Below are 21,099 nucleotides of genomic sequence, written 5' to 3'. Positions count from 1 at the left end.
AAGCTCTATAATGTCAGAGAGGCGGTGCCAGGCAGGGGTGTGAGTCATAGCTGCAATCAAAGACAGCCAGTGTCAGAGCTCAGAATCACACCCCTTGTCCGCTCCTGCCTGACACCGCCCTCCTGACAGTACAGACCTACATAGCTTATCAGGGACCAAAATTAACAACCAGTGGCGTAACTAGGAATGCAGGGGCCCCATGGCTAACTTTTGACCTCAACCAACCGACACCCCCCCCCCCTGCATTTCTGTGCACACTATTATGCCGCATAGTGGCCCCTGCACACAGTATTATGCCCCATAGTGGCCCCTGCACACAGTATTATACCCCATAGTGGCCCCTGGACGCAGTATTATGCCCCATTGTGGATACACATGAACAATTATTATACTTTGGGGTCTTTTCAGAGCCCAGAGTATTGTAATTGGAGACCGGGGGGGGGAGGGGGATAAAAACATAAAAAACACTGTTATTTGCCTAACTCTGGCTCCACTGCACTCTCTGCTGCTGTCGGCCATCTTCAAAGACGTCCGGGGCGTCATGTGACTGCGGGGCCTGCGTCGCGACCCATATGTATGCAGGTCCCGGTCATGTGACGTCAGGGACATTACACAAGTAGGCCCAAAGCCTGCATGGATCCCGGAGAGGTAAGTAACACTGTTTTTTATGGTCTCTTACCCCTCCTGGGCCTCCAATTGTTGTGGGGCCCACCGCTTGTGGGGCCCGCAGTGTCACTTACCAATCTCGGCCCCTGCCAGTATCGGTAAGTAAGTAGGGCCCGTTACCGGCTGGAGTTAGGCCTATTAGAAAAAGAAAAAAAACGTAGCAGTAGCGGCTGTCACTGGGCTCCCTAATGTCCCGGGCCGCTACCGCTGCTACCCTGGTAATAACGCCCCTGCTAACAGCAGGGATGGTGGGGGCTAGAGAAAAAATTCCAACTGTGCCAGAATCAGCATTGTGGCACCTATTAACAGATGCTTAGAACTGGATTTGGTGGTGATGATGAAAGGTCGTCCTCTTTAATCAATGTTTAGCGAATCTACCTTAACTTTTTTACGACTTCATCCACAGCCCTGCTTCCCATAGAGGACATGTATGACTTTAGGGTGATCAGAACTGAATTGCTTCCCATACTTGCATGAGACACCATTAGGGAATGAATTGTATACAGATTTATGCAGCTCCTATTGAGTATATAACTAACTGTATAGGACCTCTATCATTTCTATATACCCCCCATACTATGACATACCCTATTGAACACGTACTCTATATACAGTATGTCTGTATAGCTACTGTACATTGTGAGCCCAACAGTTTGAGGTGATTCACTACGTCTTGGTTGTATTCAGCCGCTCGGTCCCCAAATAAATAGCTGTGATTGATCCTGGCTCGGATATACCGTAGATGCTCTCGGAGGAAGCTTCTGTGCTGCCTCTAGAACAGGATTTACTAATTGACTCCTTTCCTGAACATTATACAGATGCAGCTCCAGGGTCCTCTTCTCATCACTTAATCTCAGTCTTGGACTCGGTCCTCACTTCTGTACCACTCTTCCCATTAGAGAATTATATTTCATTTATTCTGTTATGAGCTTGTGCGCCTACAACATAATGTACCGAATGAAGAAGACAAGTGATATCGGGTGGAGGAGAACAAGGAGACGTATGCACTTTGTCACATTTTCAGCCATCTACGGTTTCTACAAATAGATCTGTTTTCACATTTACTGAAGTCAAATGACTAAACAGGCTATATAATACAAGTGACGGATATTGTAGCCTGCAATGAAACTGAATGCTATCATCGTGAACATTTTTAGTGCTCTCTGAGCCAAGATATTCAGTTTTTACATTGACAACTGCAATCCTTTTTATCTTATATATTTATTTATTTATTGTATTTAATTATATAGCGCAGCGCAGGACTTTCTGCTTCACCTATAGGGAAAGCGTCAGTGTTTCCATAGGTGTAATTTCTAACGATTTTGGAAATCGCAGCATTTCAGATGGGCATATTTTTTTGCAATGTGTGAATGGGATTCACTACGGACTGCAAGGATACTAAATATTGATGGCCTGTTCTTAAGAAAGATGGAGGCATGCACCCAGAACCCCAGGAATCACATGCTGCAGATGTCAGATCTGCACATTTTATGGAGCTGGAAACAGATACACTCTGTATACTATTTAGTGGACGTTGCCCTTCAGCTCCCATTTACGTGAACCCCTTTAAGAACTGCCTCTAGAAAGTAAATATTACTTTCACAATGACTGTAAACCATTCAAAATCTGTACCAGGCCAGCCAACTACAATGTATTATGTATAGAACTGGTTTCATATTTGGAAGACGCAACTTCTGTGTCCCTAAGGCTCCAGGGCCTGGGTACGACCGTACCCTCTGCATCCCATCAAGTTTCTCCCATGGTCTTAAAGCTCCCTGCTGTAAACATACAACATGGCTTAGGAGATAGGCCAGCACCATCAGCAGCGAGTTTCAACAGTCTACTGCAGTGCCCAGGATTGGAGATAACATGGATCCTAGATGTTTAACCCCTTATATGTCGCAGTCAATAGTGACCATGGCATCTTAAAGTTCCGGTCTATTTTTTTTTCACCCTCATCGCCACCAGTCCCCCAGCCACTGAAATAGGGGGTACCAATGTGCTGTTGTGGCAGTGTGTTGAGGGAACCTTAATCGTTAATAGGACGTATGGTTAGGGATTATCTCCATGAGATCTATCAAATACATAAGCAACTGATCTGAGCACATACATCTACGCTGGAATGTGGGAAACAACAACATCATTTTAGGACACAGAGGCACAACAAGGCTGATGCCAAACTAACTCTAAGGGAGCAAGTTGCATATTAAAGGGGTAGTCCAGTCCAAACTTTTAAAGTCTAAATCTGCTGGGGGCAGTGAAAAAAATTTCAAAAAAACTCACCTGTTCCCGTTGCTCCAGTGACGTCCAGTTTGTCTTCTCTCCCAGATCTCTTCTGGCGTTGTACTGAAGCCACGTTCACATGGCCACTGAGGCCAATCAGCGGCCTCAGCATGCCTCAGGAAGAGGACCTGTGATGTCAGAGGTAGAGACATTCAGGCTTCAGCACAATGCCAGAAAATGCCGCTGGAGTAGATGATCTGGGAGGTGAAGGAGGACACCGGAGCAACGGGGACAGGGGAGTATGCTTTTTTTGAATTTCTTTCTCTGCCTCCTGCTTATTTAAACTTATATATTTGTGCATCTTTTTATGCCTTGCATGCCCCAAATCCTATCCTTAGGATAGGTCATGAGTGGATGATCAGTAGGGGTATTGGGGTTTTGGACCTCCGCTGATCTTTGACTGATGAGCTACTCAAGGGAATGACAAGGATTAATCTCAGATCTGATTATTTTTATATTCCTCTATGTATAAACCCATACATCTATTGAATTATAATACTTTTTTATTGCATTATAATCTTTTATACAGAACACTTTTTGCCACTAAATTCTGCGCTCATTATTTAGGTATTGCCGGTCAGCTGAACAAATATGTCATCCATCAAGCATGTGGTGTACGCAGTCATCCAGTTCTTAAGAGAGCAGAGTCAGCGGGATGTTTACACGTCAGATGAGCAGGAAAGTCTGGAAGGTAAATAATTAACACGGTCAATAGTCAGAGTCAGAGCATGCAAAATGTCATAAAGCTAAAGGGCTACGCTGAGTGCTTTATGTTAATGGATTTCCTGAAGGGTTCATACATTACTTAGCACTATTGTATGTTTACTACTCCATTGCTGCCTAGTAAGGGTTTAGTACATATGGAGAAGGTCAGACTGAGGACTTGGGCTCATCAAAGGGTCTGCACTTGAAATATATAGAAGGAAAACATATTCAATATAAAGCCGGCACTCCAACTATATAGAAGAAAAGCATATCAAACGTAACTGCCACATATACAATGATTCATTTATTGTTGGTAGCCCATACATGTGTATAAGACTCAACTTAGAAGAAAGTACATAGATTGACAGTATGAAATGTCATACGGCAAGATGTCGTGCATGATATCCTAGTATATAGACTGTATAAGTTTCAATTAATCCTGAAGAAACTACATTTCTTTTACATCTGGTCTTTCTTGGTCAGTGGCAATACAGTGTCTGGAGACTGTCTTCAAAATCAATTCTGAAGATGTTCAACTTGCAGCACCTTATACCTTGGAAGAAGTATTCTCACAAGCACACTTGAAGGTAATTTGCCAAATATATTGTAAGCCGATGGCTGGTCAGGTAATGGAGGGGGTGTACATCTCATCCAGACTACTAAGGTGGGTGAGATGAGAAAACTCCAGAAACAACGATTCTCAGCAGATAACTATTGTCTGCTGAGGGTTATTTCGGAGTTCCAGTTACTGGGCTGGATTTTTAGGAATGGCAGGTAGGTTGGTAGTGGGACCTGTCATTCCACCCCCCTCCAGTCCACACTTTGGGGATGTTCCAGCAGCGACTCAGCTGCAGAGAGTCTCCTCGTCAAGGGAGGCTTAAGAAGCCATCTCCAGCAGTAACACTTTGGCAGAGCTTGGCTGGAGAGCTGACAGAGAGGTCATATTTTTGGAGCTGTGTCCTGAATGATTCTACTGGCTTTTGGATTTCTGTTATTCTAGGTGAGGTAACCTATTCTATGTTTAGTTCGAGCCTAGCCGGGCAGGGATTTATTTTGTATTGTTTCCTTTTGTTGCTGCACTACCTTACTGAGTGAAAATAAACTCTACCTTTGTTTTGGACTAAATAATCTGGACTTTTGTGTCTATGCCACCCCACCTAGCAACCCCAGACCCTGACAATAAATATATATATATATATTCAACTCAGTGCCAGTGTTGGATGTCAGAACCTTTGGTCTTACTAGAGTTAGAGGGAGACTTTCCTCCCAGTGGTGTTACTAAAATCCTGTGGGCCCCGATGCAGACCTCAACCATGACCCCCTACCCCATTCGTACAGCGTATTCGTGATAGTTATGGTACTTGCTGCGGCGTCCAGCAGTTCTGAAATGGATAAAGCTATAGTACCCACATCTGCTCTTATCAAGAATACGATGAGTAAGCAGCACAGAAAACAAAGCTGGGAACTGTGCGCTCTGTGAAATATCTGATCACCTAGGTCCTGACAGTCAGACCCCTACCGTTCTAAAATTGATGCCCTCTCTTAATAATATGGCATCAATTTTTAAATGGTATTTCAGTTACTCGCTTTTGATGATCTCTCCTCAGAATAGGCCATCAATAAGAGATCAGTGATGTCACCGTTTCACTGTTTACATCGCATCTTGTCTGTTTTATTAGGACCAAGTAATGTAATTACATCCTGTTAAATAGGACCTTTCATGTCCTCATGACAGGGGTTGGGGAAAGCTTGGTACCCCAACTGTTGTCTCCATTGTAAAGATGATATATTACCAGCAGCAGAGATCAGCATCCCCTACAATCACGATTATTATGTCCCTGTTTCCAACACAGGAAACAACTAAATATTGCAATCTGGGTCCAATGGAGGATCCTCTGTTGTATCCGTCCAACCATGACTAGGCACTGCTTTTCTATGCTTTTTTTTTTTTTTTTTTTTTAAATCATGTTCCCCTTCTTAGGTCTACAGCCTTACAGCAGCTCCAAAGTTTCTCTTGTTATCCAGTACCAACAGAAAAATTATAGTCAAATTGGAGATTACAAAGAACTGTATTTACCAAGTCATCCACCTCCCAGGAAACAACCCTCTTTGTCCACTTGGATTAGTACAAGGCAGTCATATATCGATATAGAATCACATAGCAATTCATATGGAAGCTAGTAATGAAAACTCCTTACTCCTTGTTCACATCTGCGTTAGTATTTTGTCCGGGGGAATCCACATGGGAACCCCCCTGAACGGAATACCAAACGCAATTGCAAGCGCTGTGCAGTAAAAGCACACAGACCCCATAGAATACAATGGGGTCCGTGTGTTTGCCGCGCGCTGCCCGCACAAATCATGCAGACAGGAAAGTAGATTGTGAACTACTTTCCTGTCCGCATGTTCGTGGCAGAGATCTGGCGGCAAACACATGGACCCCATTATAGTCTATGAGGATCCGTGTACTTTTACTGCACAGCGCATGGTATTTTGGTATTTCATTCGGGGGGGGTCGCCATGCGGACTTCCCCGGAAGGAATGCAAACGCGGATGTGAACCAACCCTTAAACCATGCCAGGGCAGGGCAAGCCCGCCGGCCTCGAGTAAATGGCCGCATACAATACTGTGTAAGTGGACATTTTTCTTGTGGCCGCGAGCATGCACAGTCGGCTTGCCCTAGGCCCGAGGCCTAGAAGTTAGAAGACACCGCCGGAAGAAGACGCGGTGAAGACCTCGTTCCAGAAGAAGATGGAGGCGGTGCTGGAGAGTTCTCTGGCAGCATTTGGGACGCCTCCAGTGCTGTTTGAGTGCTAGGGCCCGCCCCCAGTGCTGCAAGAGAACTCATTTACATACCGACAAAAACTGGAATTTCAAGCGAATGGCGGCACGGAGAAGACAACAAAAGGTATCAGAAGAATAGCCTTTCTTAAGGCTATTCCGACGTGTTAGTTAGAAAAAAAAGGGTTTGAAAGATAGGATCCCTTTAAATGCTGCATTCTTTTTTTATTTAGTTTTTCACTAGCTGTGAAGTGTATTGCAGCAATGCACCAATCCCTTGAAACTGAGTGAATTGGCACATCTTGCATTGCTTATCATGCATCTTCATTTGCTCTCCATTCACATCCAGAGCTGCAGTAAGAAATATGCTGATTTATATTTAGAATCCATCAGGCTTTTGTTGACAGGCACATCTTTCATCTGCAATATTATAATTCATTCTGCTGCATTACATTATAGACACTGGACTACTCCTTGTAAAACTGTGTTATTAAATTTGTCAAGAACTTTGCGTAGCCTCCAATGTCAATGCTAGAAAGATCTGCGCTCCTGTCCCTTACACCCTAATCCAGAGTAACTTAAAGGAATTGCTTTTATGTTTTAGAATACAACTTTGTCAATCGTATTTTATTTTTCTGTATATATACATACTAGCTGTTACCCGCGACTTTGTCTGCGGTGATTGTAGCAGTGGGTATATACAGGCATGGATAAGGTTTTCGTAGTGTGTATAAGGTCTGGGATATGAAATGTAAGTTTGTATCTTGTTTTCGCTATAATTCAGAGAATACGTGAGACTTTTGTGTTGAAGTTCATTTGTATTTGAGCTGCTATACGGTGTTGTGAGAAACTTTACATAGTGACTTTGGGACAGAAGTATTTGAAGTTAACCCTTTCCCGCCGATGGCATTTTTTGATTTTCGTTTTTGACTCCCCTCCTTCTAAACCCCATAACTTTTTTATTTCTCCGCTCCCAGAGCCATATGAGGTCTTAATTTTTCCTGGGACAAATTTTTCTTCATGATGCTACCATTAATTATTCTATATAATGTACTGGGAAGCAGAGAAAAAATTCAGAATGGGGTGGATTTGAAGAAAAAATGCATTTCTGCGACTTTCTTCCGGGCTTTGGTTTTAGGGCGTTCACTGTGCAACCAAAATGACATGTCCCCTGTATTCTGTGTTTCGTTACGATTCCGGGGATACCAAATGTATATGGTTTTATTTACATTTTGACCCCTTAAAAAAAATCCAAAACTGTGTTAAAAAATTATTTTTTGAAAAGTCGCCATATTCCGACAGCCGTAACTTTTTTATACGTGCGTGTACGGGGATGTATAGGGCGTCTTTTTTTGCGGAACTGGGTGTACTTTGTATTTCTACCATTTTCGGGAAATGTTATTGCTTTGATCACTTTTTATTCAAATTTTTATCAGAATCAAAACAGTGTTAAAATGGCAGTTTGGCACTTTTGACCATTTTTCCCGCTACGGCGTTTTCCGAACAGGAAAAATATTTGTATAGCTTTGTAGAGCGGGCGATTTTGGACGTGGGGATACCTAACATGTATGTGTTTCACCGTTTTTAACTACTTTTATATGTGTTCTAGGGAAAGGGGGGTGATTTGAATTTTTAATCCTTTTTTTTTTTTTTTAAATATTTTTTTTACTTTTATTAAACTTTTTTTTTTTGCATTTATTAGACCGCCTAGGGGTATTGACATGGGTGGGCGGTGTCGCGGATTGTCAGAGCTGTGGGGGTCGGCAAACATGGCTGCTCCGGAGTGTTAAAGAGCGCCTCCTGGAGTATCGTTAAGGTGAGGGGCAAAGTGGTAAAGTATATGTATATGAGATTGTGTGGGGTTAGGGGCGAGGCTGTAGAGGGCAATATGAATTTTGTGGCTTGCTATGGTCCAAAGTGTGTGAGATTGCAGAGATGGTGGTGTGAGTTTGGGTTTTGTGGGGGTCCTGGCACAAATGTATGTGCGCTATTGTGACGAAAAGTAGCCTATTGTTTAATCGGGTGTATTAACTATGTTTGTGGAAAATTTCAGCCAAATCGGTGGAGCGGTTTTTCCGTGATTGAGGAACAAACATCCGAACATGCAAACATCCAAACACACAACCCCACAACCCCACAAACTCACAAACTTTCACATTTATAATATTAATAGGATATATATATATATATATATATATATATATATATATATATATATATATATATATATATATATATATATAGATTTATTTTTTTTATTTTTTTTAATCATGATTTTTTTTTTTTTTTTTTTTTTTAAACCTGATGTATTTTGTAGTGTAACACAGGCCTTGACAGGTTGAGATGGCAAGTTGTCAAATGTACAGTAAGCGATCACAGATTGTGCTATGCTATAAATTGCTTCTTGCTTTTTGGATAAGTAATTACTTCTGTGTTGTGTTTGCCTTGCAGGCGTCGTTGCCAGATTGCATCCATTGTGTTATGTGGAGAGATCATATTTATCATGTCAACTAATATACTGGCAGGTTTTATGTATCATGTTGAGTGTTTTATTGACGGGGTATTTATTATAGTGAGTGTAGCTCTTTTGTCATCTGCAATGATTAAAATGCTTCACCCCCACCCATCATTAAAATAGGTATTGGGGCTGCCAATATCTTCCTTTTTCTGTCAGTGATGATCTATTAGATATCACGCTGTTTGCACAGAATGGTGGAATTATGGAACTGCAATAGCCTGATGTGCTACCACCTGATACCTCTAGGGGGCACCTTTCTAATACAGCGGCCACAATTATTCTTTTGTGTTTTCATACTTTAGATTCATACAATTCGATGTGAGAAGACCTTTTACCACCTCCACTAACTCCAACTCTTTGCATTGTTAAATAGGCTTCTCCTTGCTGATTCCAGCACAGTTGGAATTTGTTCTCTAGCCCCCACCGTTCCCAAGCAATCAGTTCTGTTATCTCCAGTACTCAATAAGTTAATAAGGCTGTCTGCTGTCAAGTGGGTGGTCTGTACCGGTCTGCTCTAGCCCGGTACCACCCACCTGACATTAGAGAAACCCACAATTATCTATAATTGTTAGAGATGTTATGGCTGGTGAAGGGAAAATGTAGAGTTATATGGGGGGGGGCAATAAAAAAAAAATCTGAACATGTGATACATGGGGTATGCCAGAGCAGGAGCTGCTGATAAATGGGGGTCTGAAGCAGAAGACCTCTCTATGATGTCCATGAAATGGGGTTATCTTATTGAGTTAACCATTTGCAAGGACTTTCCCTCCTGTTGAGTGGCAGATCAGACTGGCCCCAGAATTTACCAGGAGATTCTTGCTTTGACACAGTGATGGGCCTCAATGATCCGGGTGAAGGCAACCCCATTTTGGAGCTGAGTTTGCAATCAATCATTTGTCTAAGGCTGGATTCACATCTGCGTTGGAGTCAGGTTCCGCATAAAGGGATTCTACCATTAAAATCACATTTTTTCTCTTTGACACATAGGAATAGCCTTAAGAAAGGCTATTCTTCTTCTACCTTTAGATGTCTTCTCCGTGCCATCGTTCGGTATAAAGCACGTTTTTTGTTGGTATGCAAATGAGTTCTCTCGCAGCACTGGGGGTGGGCCCCAGGACCCAAACAGCATTGGGGGCCCGCCCCCAGTGCTGCGAGAGGACTCCTTTGCATACCGACGAAAACCGGCATTTATACTGAAGGACGGCATGGAGAAGAAATCTAAAGGTAGGAGAAGAATAGCATTTCTTAAGACTATTCCTACATGTCAATAAGAAAAAATTTGATTTTAATAGTAGTATGCCTTTAAAATCGTCAGAGAGAAAATTCCTGCAACCAGGACTTTTCTCACTACCTGTTTCAGTATAAAACCGGCTGGAACCTGACGGACCCCATTATAATCTCTGGGGTCCGCAGGTTTCCACTGGTAACCACTTTTTAAGCAGACAGGGTCTCCATCTTTCAGGTCCCCATGCGGACCTGAACGATGGAGAACCGAACACTAGTGTGAACCTAGCATTAGATGATTTGTATGTAATTTATGAAACCTTATATCCTCTGTGGACAATAATAACAACCAAAAAATTTCATGCAGTGAATGTGGATCTGACCTCTCGTGGGCCCGAGGAATATTTTTCCAACACTGGCCCAATAGGTAGAGTTAAAAATAGGGTATCGGTATTTGTATGTTGTAGTTTATGTAATGGCCTAATCTGTTCGGTATGACACCCCCAATATACTCTTCTACATGTGACTTCTACATACTCTTCTAGTTTATAGTGTTCAGAAGATTATAATCAAACTTTTATAGCTTTGTTGACAATCTTTATCTTCTATGGAGTTTACATACATTGAAATGTGAACATTTGTGACTACACATTCTAAAAACTCAAAGCCAAAAAGCCGGAGGTTTTCTTGTTCTCCACCTCTAGGGAAATTTCGAGATGTCACAGTGAGTTTCTATATCTTAAATGATGAGAGTTTGCACTGTCAGATGCTAGAAGCAAAATCTGCACAGAATGTGATATAATCTATGGCGTCTAGATTTATAATGACATGTCTTCATCCTACAGTCAACAGATTACTGTTCTTTCTTTAGGGATTATAGATTTTCCTTATCTAACCCCCTACTATGTAAGGACCCAATGCCCACAGGGATGGATTTATGGATTGTTAGCTATTAGAGATGAGCGAACAGTAAAATGTTCGAGATTCGATATTCGTTTCGAGTAGCCCCTCAATATTCGACTACTCGAATCGAATATCGAACCTTATTATAGTCTATGGGGGGAAAATGCTCGTTTCAGGGGTAGGCAACGTTCGATCAAATTATACTTACCAAGTCCACGAGTGAGGGTCGGGCTGGATCCTCCGAGCAGTCTTCTCCTTGCAGCGATCCCGCGGCATCTTCCGGCTCTGAATTTACTCTGCCAGGCATTGGGCCTGGGCAGAGCCGACTGCGCATGTCTGCACTACAAGCGGACATGCGCAGTCGGCTCTGCCCAGGCCCGATGCCTGGCAGAGTGAATGAAGAGCCAGAAGACGCCGCGGGGAAGCTGCACGGAGAAGACTTCTAAAGGTAGGAGAAGAACCAGCGTTGATTGGCCGACTGTACAGCATTCGGCCAATCAATGCTGGTTCTGCATCGATCTTTTACATTCGAATAGCGAGTGGTACTCGATCGAGTACGAGTATTTGGAATACCGTAGTATTTGATCGAATACCTACTCGATCGAATACTACTCGCTCATCTCTATTAGCTATATATTTTTGTGTATTTTCTTATATCTTGACCTGGGACCTTCTAGACCAGGGGTAGGGAACCTTTGGCTCTCCAGCTGCTGTGAAACTACAACTCCCAGCATGCTCCATTCACTTCCATGGGAGTTCCCAGAACAGCAGAGCCAGTATGCATGCTGGGAGTTGTAGTTTTGCAACAGCTGGAGAGCCGTACGTTCCCTACCCCTGTTCTAGACCTTGTGATCTCAACATTTTCTTTGTATCTTTTCTGCTGAAAATGGCAAACCACATAATTTTTGGTGCAATGATGAAAAATACATAACCTACAAGGTAGAGGGCAGTCAGGAGTGGTATGAAGGATGGTGGAGATAGGGTTAAAACAGCCCTCACTGGCCCGACCAGAAGGCTCTGAGGAAGGATTTTGCAAAGTTTTGAAGATTTTCTCTAATAATTTTAGTGTTCATTTTCTGTTGTCTAGATCGGTCGCAATGGATATGACCATGAGATCAGGAACACTCCGTGGTCTGGGACTTGTCAGAAACCCATAATATGTTTATGATTTGTTCTCTCCAGAAAGATGACATTACACCAGCAGAATCCCCCTCCTCAGCACCAGCTGCCATAGAAAAAGCTGAACAGTTGAAAGATGAAGGTAACCATCGTGCATTGGTGATATCTGGGGAAACTGTCCATTGCCAGCAGTGTTATGCTAGCGTTGGCTTATCTGTTTTCTGGTCCGTCGGAGGACCAGAACAACGGACAGACAAACCGCTATAATAGCAGTTACAGAGTGCAGTGTACCCTATTGACTATAATGGGGGTCTGTCAGGTGTGCGTTGTTTTAGAGTTGTAACCGGCGAAGGAAAAAATCCTGCGTACAGGACTTTTTTGTTTGCCGATCTCGACATTACAGAAACTCTGGTGTTGTTGTGAAATAAGCCTTCATTTACAGAAAAGGTGTATAGAGATGTATATCTGCCTAAAGCCATGTTTACATCTGCGTCGGTAATCCATTCGGGGGAGTCCACATGTGGATCCCCCCCAAACGGACTACCGAACACATTGCCAAGCGGTGTGCAGTGAAAGCACACGGATCCCATAGACTATAATGGGGTCTGCATGGTCTACGCATGAGTCATGCAGACAGGAAAGTAGATCGTGAAGTACTTTTCTGTCTGCATGTTCTGGACCAGATTTGCCAAAAAACTGCTATTTTTTTGTACTTTGTATGCCATAAAACTGGATCAACCTTCCCCATTGTTTCGAGGCTTGTGCCCCTGATTATTTAAGACCATAGTATTGTCCCTGAATCGCAGCCTGTCTAGAGCTTTGGTAATGTGTATATTATTGTTTTCTGTTCCAGGAAATAACTATATGAAGGATCAGAACTACGAGGCTGCATTGGATTGTTACTCACAGGCTGTAGAACTGGATCCAAACAATGCTGTGTATTACTGCAACAGGTAGTAGCCTTTTATATCGTATACTGTATAGGGATGCTTGTGCACCAAGATGTTTTTGTTTTTTTAGCTAAGAGGATCTTTCACCAGCTCCAGTTTTTTGCATTCTTCAATAAGTGACACTCCATTGATTTTGGAGCAATTTATTTTCCAGTAGCCGCCACCATTTCTTTTTTTTTATGTAGATCATGAGCCCCATATAGGGATCACAATGTACATTTTTTTTTTCCTAACAGTATGTCTTTGTAGAATGGAAGGAAATCCACGCAAACATGGGGAGAACATACAAACTCCTTGTGCTGCCACTGAGCCACTATGTTGCCCCTAGCCCCCACAATTCTGAGCTATCATTTCTCTTAGTTATAGCACAATCCTGCTCTCTACTGTCAGGTCCATGTCTGTCTGCTCCAGAAATAGGACTGCCCAACTGACCGTAGAGATGCTGAGAGCACCAATTGCTTGGGAATGGTGGGGGTAGAGAAAAAAAATTCCAACTGTGCTGGAATCAGTGAAATGGCACCTATTAAATAGTTTGAGTTGGTGGAGGTGAAAGATCCACCTTAAAAATAGCATGGGCATTAATGTCTAATTAATTAGTGTGGGTAGAAAATTAGTGATAGAATCCATGTTAATTAGCTACACTATCCATGCCAAATACTTAGAGTATCCCCACCAGTTAGGGACAGTATCCACACCCATTATGGACAGTATCTACATCGATTATGGGCAGTATCTACATCGATTATGGGCAGTATCTACATCGATTATGGGCAGTATGTACTCAAATTATGAGCAGTATATATGCCAGTTACTAAGGCTAAGTTCCTATTACATAATTTTCAGCAATACTGAGCTCACTTTGACAGGTTTACCTATTTTATCCATTTTCAGGGCTGCCGCACATAGTCAGCTAGGCCGTCACAACGATGCCATTACAGACTGCGAGAAGGCCATATCTATTGATGTTAAGTACAGCAAGGCCTATGGGAGAATGGGGTAAGAAAATCCTTAACTTACACAGCCATGTGCTCTGACTTGAATCTCTTTATAGGAAATGATAACAATTCCATACATTCAGTTCATTAGGTAATTCATACATTGGAGGCCCCAAAACTAGGAAAACCAAGAATAAGAAGCTCTTCAAGACTCATTCACACGTCTGGAGTATTACAATAATGGAAGAGGAAACTGATGACAAAACTGATCTCATAGTTTATGACAGACCGACACAATAGAGTTCCCATGTTACAGTAGAGCAACAGTAGGCAGGAATCAGGTATAATCTTTGGTCAGGCAGAGGTCGGAAGAGGCAGGAGACATGAGAAGGAGGTAAAAAAAAAACCAAGCTGAAACAGTATGGCGTTGGAACAATCTAGACTTATTGCACAGATCGAAAGTGATGTGAGAACAAACCCTTATAAAGCCTGGAGCACGTTGCCATTAGTAGGAGTCAGAGGCACTTAGTGTGCACTAGCTCTTTAACAAGGCGAGAGTCAACCCATGAGACTCATAAGCAGAGTGGGGGCTAGGAGATGAATGGGGGGAATCCATCACAACTGTGACCTAACAAGCCATCAATATAATGATTTACCCATGAATTCTGGCCAGGAAAAGAATGTCTAGGGACAGCAATAATTATAATAATTCATTTTATTTATATAGCGCCAACATATTCCGCAGCACTTCTCAAATTGTAGGGTTCAAGTACAGTCAAAATAAGACGTTACATTATGGCAAAGTAGTGTATTGGAAAGCAAGCCCAGGAACTTACAAAATTATAATTGTTCAAGTCGGCAGTGACTATCACGTAAGATATATACTGAGGAGGGAGAGACGTGAGAGTAAGTGTCAAATTGAGCAATGAGCTGTATGTATGAAAGAGAAAACCTCAGTCCAGAATGCTTAGATCACTGGGCAAGACCTATGGAAGCAAGTCCATTTTAAGATGCTTGCCCTCCAGCAAGAAGTACTTGTATTTTATTTTAGCCCATTTTTTTTTGCTGGAGTAAGATACCAGTGAGAGTAAAGATTTTGGGCAGAGTTCAAGGAGAATGTGTTTCCAGTCTAGTTGCAAATACTGACTTTTAAGGAGTTGGCAGATTTTGACACTATTACACTGTCAGCCCGATCCCTCCTTATTAGTCAGGGATATCAGGCTGGCAGGTAGTCGCATTGAATAAACTCCACTTAGGTTTATTGGCCGCCTTTCCATGGTAGCCGTGTGGGGCAGACATATCCTTGTCTTCAAAACGCGCCATAATGCATTGTATGGAGAATAAATTTATGACATTTCTTCCCCTATAGTCGAGCTTTGGCAGCAATGAATAAGTTTAAAGAGGCGATCGGCAGCTACCAGAAGGCCTTGGATCTTGATCCTGAAAATGAGTCCTACAAGTCCTATCTAAAGATAGCGGAGCAAAAAGTCAGACAAGTACCCAGTCCTGTAAGTCAGTCTGTGACCTAATTCCAGATTTCTGATGCCTGAATGGTTATTATTGAAGACTTCGCATTGATATTATTATCCTATATGTGTTGTTACAACTGCATAAAACTCTACTATTGTGGTTACGATATAAATATGGCGCATCTTTGGTATAATGGCCCAGATTTCTTATGCATTGTTGGCCGTAAAAAGTCACCATTGGTTTGTGCAAACAGAATTATGACTATTAATTTCTGTGCCACCCACACCACTTTCTTGAAAAGATTATCACCCAGTGGAGGGTGTAGCATAGACAGATAGATAGATAGATAGATTAAGTTCTAATTCACGTTTGACAGCTTTTGATTAATTCTGTTTTATATTGGTAGACAAGTGCAGGATGGGGATTTGACATGGCCAGTTTGATGAACAACCCAGCATTCGTGAGCATGGTGAGACATTCCTTTATCTATATACATTGTATTTTATAGCAATGTATACATACCGAGATACTAATAGAGTCTCTAGGAATAACTACAACTAGTACCAATGGCTTTCTGATAATAGACCTTTATGGCATATCATTCAGCTATGAATTCTTGCTATTTTTTTTTTTTTAGCAAAAACATCTTAGTATCCATATTATGCACACAAAACAAAATCACATTTTGTGTCAAGTTTTGTGTCCATTATACAGATGGTAAAATGTGCGTATATGGTGGCCATGTGAGAGTGGAGTAAAATAAGAACACTTTGGAAAGGGTCAAACAGTACAGCTTAAACAGGACCTTTCATATCCTCAAAGATCATCGGTATTATTTACCACTCTCATCTTTGTCAGGATGCATCTGGGGGTAGGAGATATTGATGCTGTTAGTTTCGGCACTGGTATCCCTCCACTGTCAAGGGCAGGCCTTACTGATCATCGCTGGACTGTGAGGAATACCCCCTGCTAGCACAAGAATATAAGGAAGAGTACTGGGGGGGAACATGGGCAATCCACACAGCCCATGACGCTAGGCTGTAAGACCTGCCCTTCTGGCAGTGGTGAAACTAATGGCTATATCTCTAGAACCCGGGCGTATACTGGAAAAACTGACAGTGGTAAATAATATTACTGATCTTCGAGGACATGAAAAGTCCTGTTTAAACTGTACTGTTGACCCTTTCCAAAGTGTAGAGGAGTTCTAATTTTACTCCACTCACACATGTCCATAATATGGGCACATTTTACCAACTATATAAGCTTATATATATATATATATATATATATATATATATATAGCTTCTGTGCTATATATATATAGCTTCTGTGCTGCACCATATCATTAATGAATTTGCTGCTATGTGTCTGTGAAATGCAATAAGCAATCTGCTGTCATCATTATGTCACTGAACGCTGAACCGGAGAGAGGGAAAAGTGGATCACTCACACAGGAGCAGCCACGTCACATTCCCAGTTGTCCTCAGACCATAGAGTGTCTGTGACCCGGAGAAGACATCTACTGCTTTCTCCTCTCTTGCATCCTGTAAGCTCCAGTAGTGGTTGATTCCCATGGCAGCCCCACAGCAAAGTTCTAAGATAGGGTCTGAGGACAGGGCGTAATCTGAAGTGGGATGGAAAGCTAGAAAGTGGCCACTCAGTGCCACCCCCTCAGGGACTCTATAATCAGCCACCTGAGGCAAGACACTCATCTCGCCTCATGGCACATGGCGCTATGATTGGTGCATATGGACAGCAAAGACATGATAGTAAATTCTTATCAGTGAAGGTGCCTTTAACAAACTGTATCTTTTATATCTCCTAGGCAGCCGGCCTAATGCAGGATCCACAAGTGCAGCAGCTGTGAGTTTCTGCTCCTTATTTGTTATATTTTACATACTCTAGGTTGTATGAGATTAAAATAAAAAGTTAACTGGTGTAACTGATCGCCCCTTTCCAAGATGGTGGAAATGGTAGTGTTAAAAAACGGTTCTACCTTTATGGACAAACCTATCCACAAGACAGTGTCTGATGGATGGGGGCCTGATCAAAAGTCCTCCTAAAGCCTTATTCATGGGACTGAGTTGCAATAGCATGCAAGCACAGCCTCTAGAAAACGTTGTTTTTGTGCTTGTAAGTAGTGAACAGGCTGCAAGACTCCGAATTTCTCAGTTCTTGCTGGGTGTGTTGGGCCCTCAGTACCATAGTATTGGAAAATGCTTTTAAATATTTATTTCCTACTTTTGCAGTATGTCTGGTATGATGTCTAATGCTGGTGGGGGCCCAGCTGCAGGAGTCGGGGGCCTTACAGATCTCTCCAGTCTCATACAAGCGTAAGTATTTCATCCCATCTCAAAATTTATGGCATGGTCATTTTGCCTCCATCATACACATAAGCAAAGGATAGATTATGCTTAAATGGTCACTAACTTAATAGACAACTTATTCACAACTGTATTTTCAGCAGCCTGGGGTCTGATCAGTGACCCTGAGCTGCCAGAGCCACATACCTGATTGATCCTGCTTACAAATGAGAAAGTCAGCCTATTTACATGTATTGCAATGTATACTGCAGAACCAGTGATAAAAACACTACTGGAACATAAAAAAATGTAAAAACAAAATGTTAAAAACATTAAAAAGTTATCAAATTTAATAGAAAAAAGAGAGAAAAGCAGGAGGCACTCACCCAGGTAAGTATCTTGGTTTAAAAGTTAGTCCTTTATTCTGAACTTGAGTAAAAACATTCAGGGAGGGAGAGATAACATGAAGGCGAAGGCAACAGCTTGAGAAAGCACCTGTACTTGGCGCGAAACGGCTGTTGCCTTCGCCTTCATGTTATCTCTCCCTCCCTGAATGTTTTAACTCAAGTTCAGAATAAAGGACTAACTTTTAAACCAAGATACTTACCTGAGTGAGTGCCCCCCGCTTTTCTCTCTTTTTTCTATTGCATACTCATCATTTTTCTTGGGATGTAGAGCACAACCCTGTAATTAGTATTTGAAATCTCCTGAGATATTTTTGGCTTCCATTGGACAACTTATGTGAATTATGGCTTAATATTAGTAGTAGTGCCACTTCTTCTCTTCCTCTTTTCCGGACTTATCAAATTTACTATTCGCTTCTTTTGTTACTAAGGAAATCCGTCCATAGGTACAATTCCATTCTGTCTTGTTTTTCTCAGTGAGTGTAGGGACCATCCTTTTCTATCTTCACACAGTGATTGGAGAGGGGAGGGGTTGATTCTGCTCAAAGCCTACATATACATGTCAGAAAATCTCACAGCTTACAATGTAAGAAAAGTGTCCTACGTACTTGTAGCTACTTATGGCTGCATTTGTGGTTACAGACGGAATATTATTCACAGACAGAAAGGAGCACTTTTACTATTTTAGGCTTTTGTAACATTTTTTTTTTGCTTGGTTGCATGTATTTGCCTTGTATTTAGACTCCAGTCGCCTATATTATGGTCACTTGGGCTTTTCTCAGGTATTTGTTTGCAATTGTTTAGTTATTCCTAGCAGCATGGTAGAACATTATTATTCCCTAACTGAGAGATAAATGTGAAATGTGTTTCAGCCATAATGTGATTATTAGCAGTATAAAAACTGATAGAACACCACGTATAAAGGCTTTTATGGTCATTGAACAGACTATCCAAATTGCTATGAGGTTCTGCAGCAGCTGGAAATTTGTGTTGCATCTCACATATCCACAATTGCTGCAGAATCTTCTGCAATAAGTAACATTTTCTCTTCATATATGTTTTTCTTGCAGCGGACAGCAGTTTGCCCAACAGATCCAGCAGCAAAATCCTGAGCTAATCCAACAATTGCGAAATCATGTGCGGAGCAGATCATTTAGTGGAACTACTGAGGAACATTCATGACATACAACAGGCATGTATAGTTTTACTATTCTCCTACATTAATAATACCAGTGAATGGCCACTTTATTAGAGACAGTCATCTTGCAGCATGTTGGGTCTCCTTTGTCTCCTTTACGCCTCATTCACGTCTGCGTTTGGTAATCCGTTTGGAGAGTCTGCATGGGGACCCCCGAACGGACTACTGAACACATTTGCAAGTGCTATGCAGTAAAAGCACACGGACCCATAGACTATAATGGGGTTCGTGTGCTTGCCGGGAGATCTCTGCAGTGAACATGCAGAGAGGAAAGTAGATTGTGAACTTCTTTCCTCTCCGTATTTTCGCTGCGGAGATCTTGCGGCAAGCACATGGACCCTATTATATTCTACAGGGATCCGTGTGCTTTCACTGCACACCGCTTGCAAATGCGTTTGGTGTTCTGTTGGGGGGGTCCCCATGCGGACTTCCCCGAACGGAATACCAACACAGAAGTGAACGAGGGGTTAGTCTTCAGAATCTCAGCACTTTTGGGTCCCATGTCTAATTTCTATAGAGGGATGATCTAACAGTCTCTAATGAAGTTGTTATTCATGTATTTGTCTATATAAATGAATAACACCACAGTATTGTGGAGCCAGTAGAGCAAACCAACTCTGAATCCTGACTCTGACTCCTACATAAATGTCATGTTCCGGCAGATACATTAAAACTCCTCTATATCATGAAAAAAGCTTGTGATTGAAATCCTATGAAAGTAAATATGTAACAATGAACCTAATTATATACAGTCCTATGAAAAAGTTTGGGCACCCCTATTAATCTTAATCATTTTTAGTTCTAAATATTTTGGTGTTTGCAGCAGCCATTTCAGTTTGATATATCTAAGAACTGATGGACACAGTAATATTTCAGGATTGAAATGAGGTTTATTGTACTAACAGAAAATGCGCAATATGCATTAAACCAAAATTTGACCGGTGCAAAAATATGGGCACCTCAACAGAAAAGTGACATTAATATTTAGTAGATCCTCCTTTTGCAAAGATAACAGCCTCTAGTCGCTTCCTGTAGCTTTTAATCAGTTCCTGGATCCTGGATGAAGGGATTTTGGACCATTTCTTTCTACAAAACAATTCAAGTTCAGTTAAGTTTGATGGTCGCCGAACATGGACAGCCCGCTCTCAAATGATCTGAAAACAAAGATTGTTCAACATAGTTGTTCAGGGGAAGGATACAAAACGTTGTCTCAGAGATTTAACCTGTCAGTTTCCACTGTGAGGAACATTTTAAGGAAATGGAAGACCACAGGGACAGTTCTTGTTAAGCCCAGAAGTGGCAGGCCAAGAAAAATATCAGAAAGGCAGAGAAGAAGAATGGTGAGAACAGTCAAGGACAATCCACAGACCACCTCCAAAGAGCTGCAGCATCATCTTGCTGCAGATGGTGTCACTGTGCATCGGTCAACTATACAGCGCACTTTGCACAAATAGAAGCTGTATGGGAGAGTGATGAGAAAGAAGCCGTTTCTGCACGTACGCCACAAATAGAGTTGCCTGAGGTATGAAAAAGCACATTTGGACAAGGCAGCTTCATTTTGGAAACAAAAATTGAGTTGTTTGGTTATAAAAAAAGGCGTTATGCATGGCGTCCAAAAAGAAACAGCATTCCAAGAAAAA

At 41.9% G+C, this 21,099-nt stretch overlaps 1 protein-coding gene across 2 annotated transcripts in view; it reads left to right on the top strand.

Annotated features, from left to right (window-relative positions):
- Positions 1 to 19,453, top strand: part of SGTB (small glutamine rich tetratricopeptide repeat co-chaperone beta) — a 30,205-nt gene extending 10,752 nt beyond the window's left edge. Inside the window, exons 2-11 of one of the 2 annotated variants that reach the window (XM_075269914.1) lie at positions 3,517 to 3,640; positions 4,138 to 4,241; positions 12,263 to 12,341; positions 13,053 to 13,152; positions 14,041 to 14,145; positions 15,454 to 15,592; positions 15,961 to 16,023; positions 17,380 to 17,417; positions 17,804 to 17,887; positions 19,332 to 19,453. In XM_075269914.1, the coding sequence (XP_075126015.1) occupies positions 3,541 to 3,640; positions 4,138 to 4,241; positions 12,263 to 12,341; positions 13,053 to 13,152; positions 14,041 to 14,145; positions 15,454 to 15,592; positions 15,961 to 16,023; positions 17,380 to 17,417; positions 17,804 to 17,887; positions 19,332 to 19,443 (924 nt within the window). In that variant the 5' untranslated portion in view covers positions 3,517 to 3,540 and the 3' untranslated portion in view covers positions 19,444 to 19,453. Of the gene's footprint in view, positions 1 to 3,508; positions 3,641 to 4,137; positions 4,242 to 12,262; positions 12,342 to 13,052; positions 13,153 to 14,040; positions 14,146 to 15,453; positions 15,593 to 15,960; positions 16,024 to 17,379; positions 17,418 to 17,803; positions 17,888 to 19,331 lie in introns of those variants that run through there. The other variant, XM_075269906.1, reaches the window with a different exon arrangement.
- The last annotated feature ends 1,646 nt before the right edge of the window (positions 19,454 to 21,099 follow it).

This window comes from Leptodactylus fuscus, chromosome 1 (genome assembly GCF_031893055.1).
Source record: "Leptodactylus fuscus isolate aLepFus1 chromosome 1, aLepFus1.hap2, whole genome shotgun sequence".
NCBI classification, from domain to species: Eukaryota; Metazoa; Chordata; class Amphibia; order Anura; family Leptodactylidae; genus Leptodactylus; species Leptodactylus fuscus.
The sequence above is the reverse complement of the archived record's forward strand: the minus strand, read 5'-3'. Positions and strand labels throughout refer to the sequence as shown.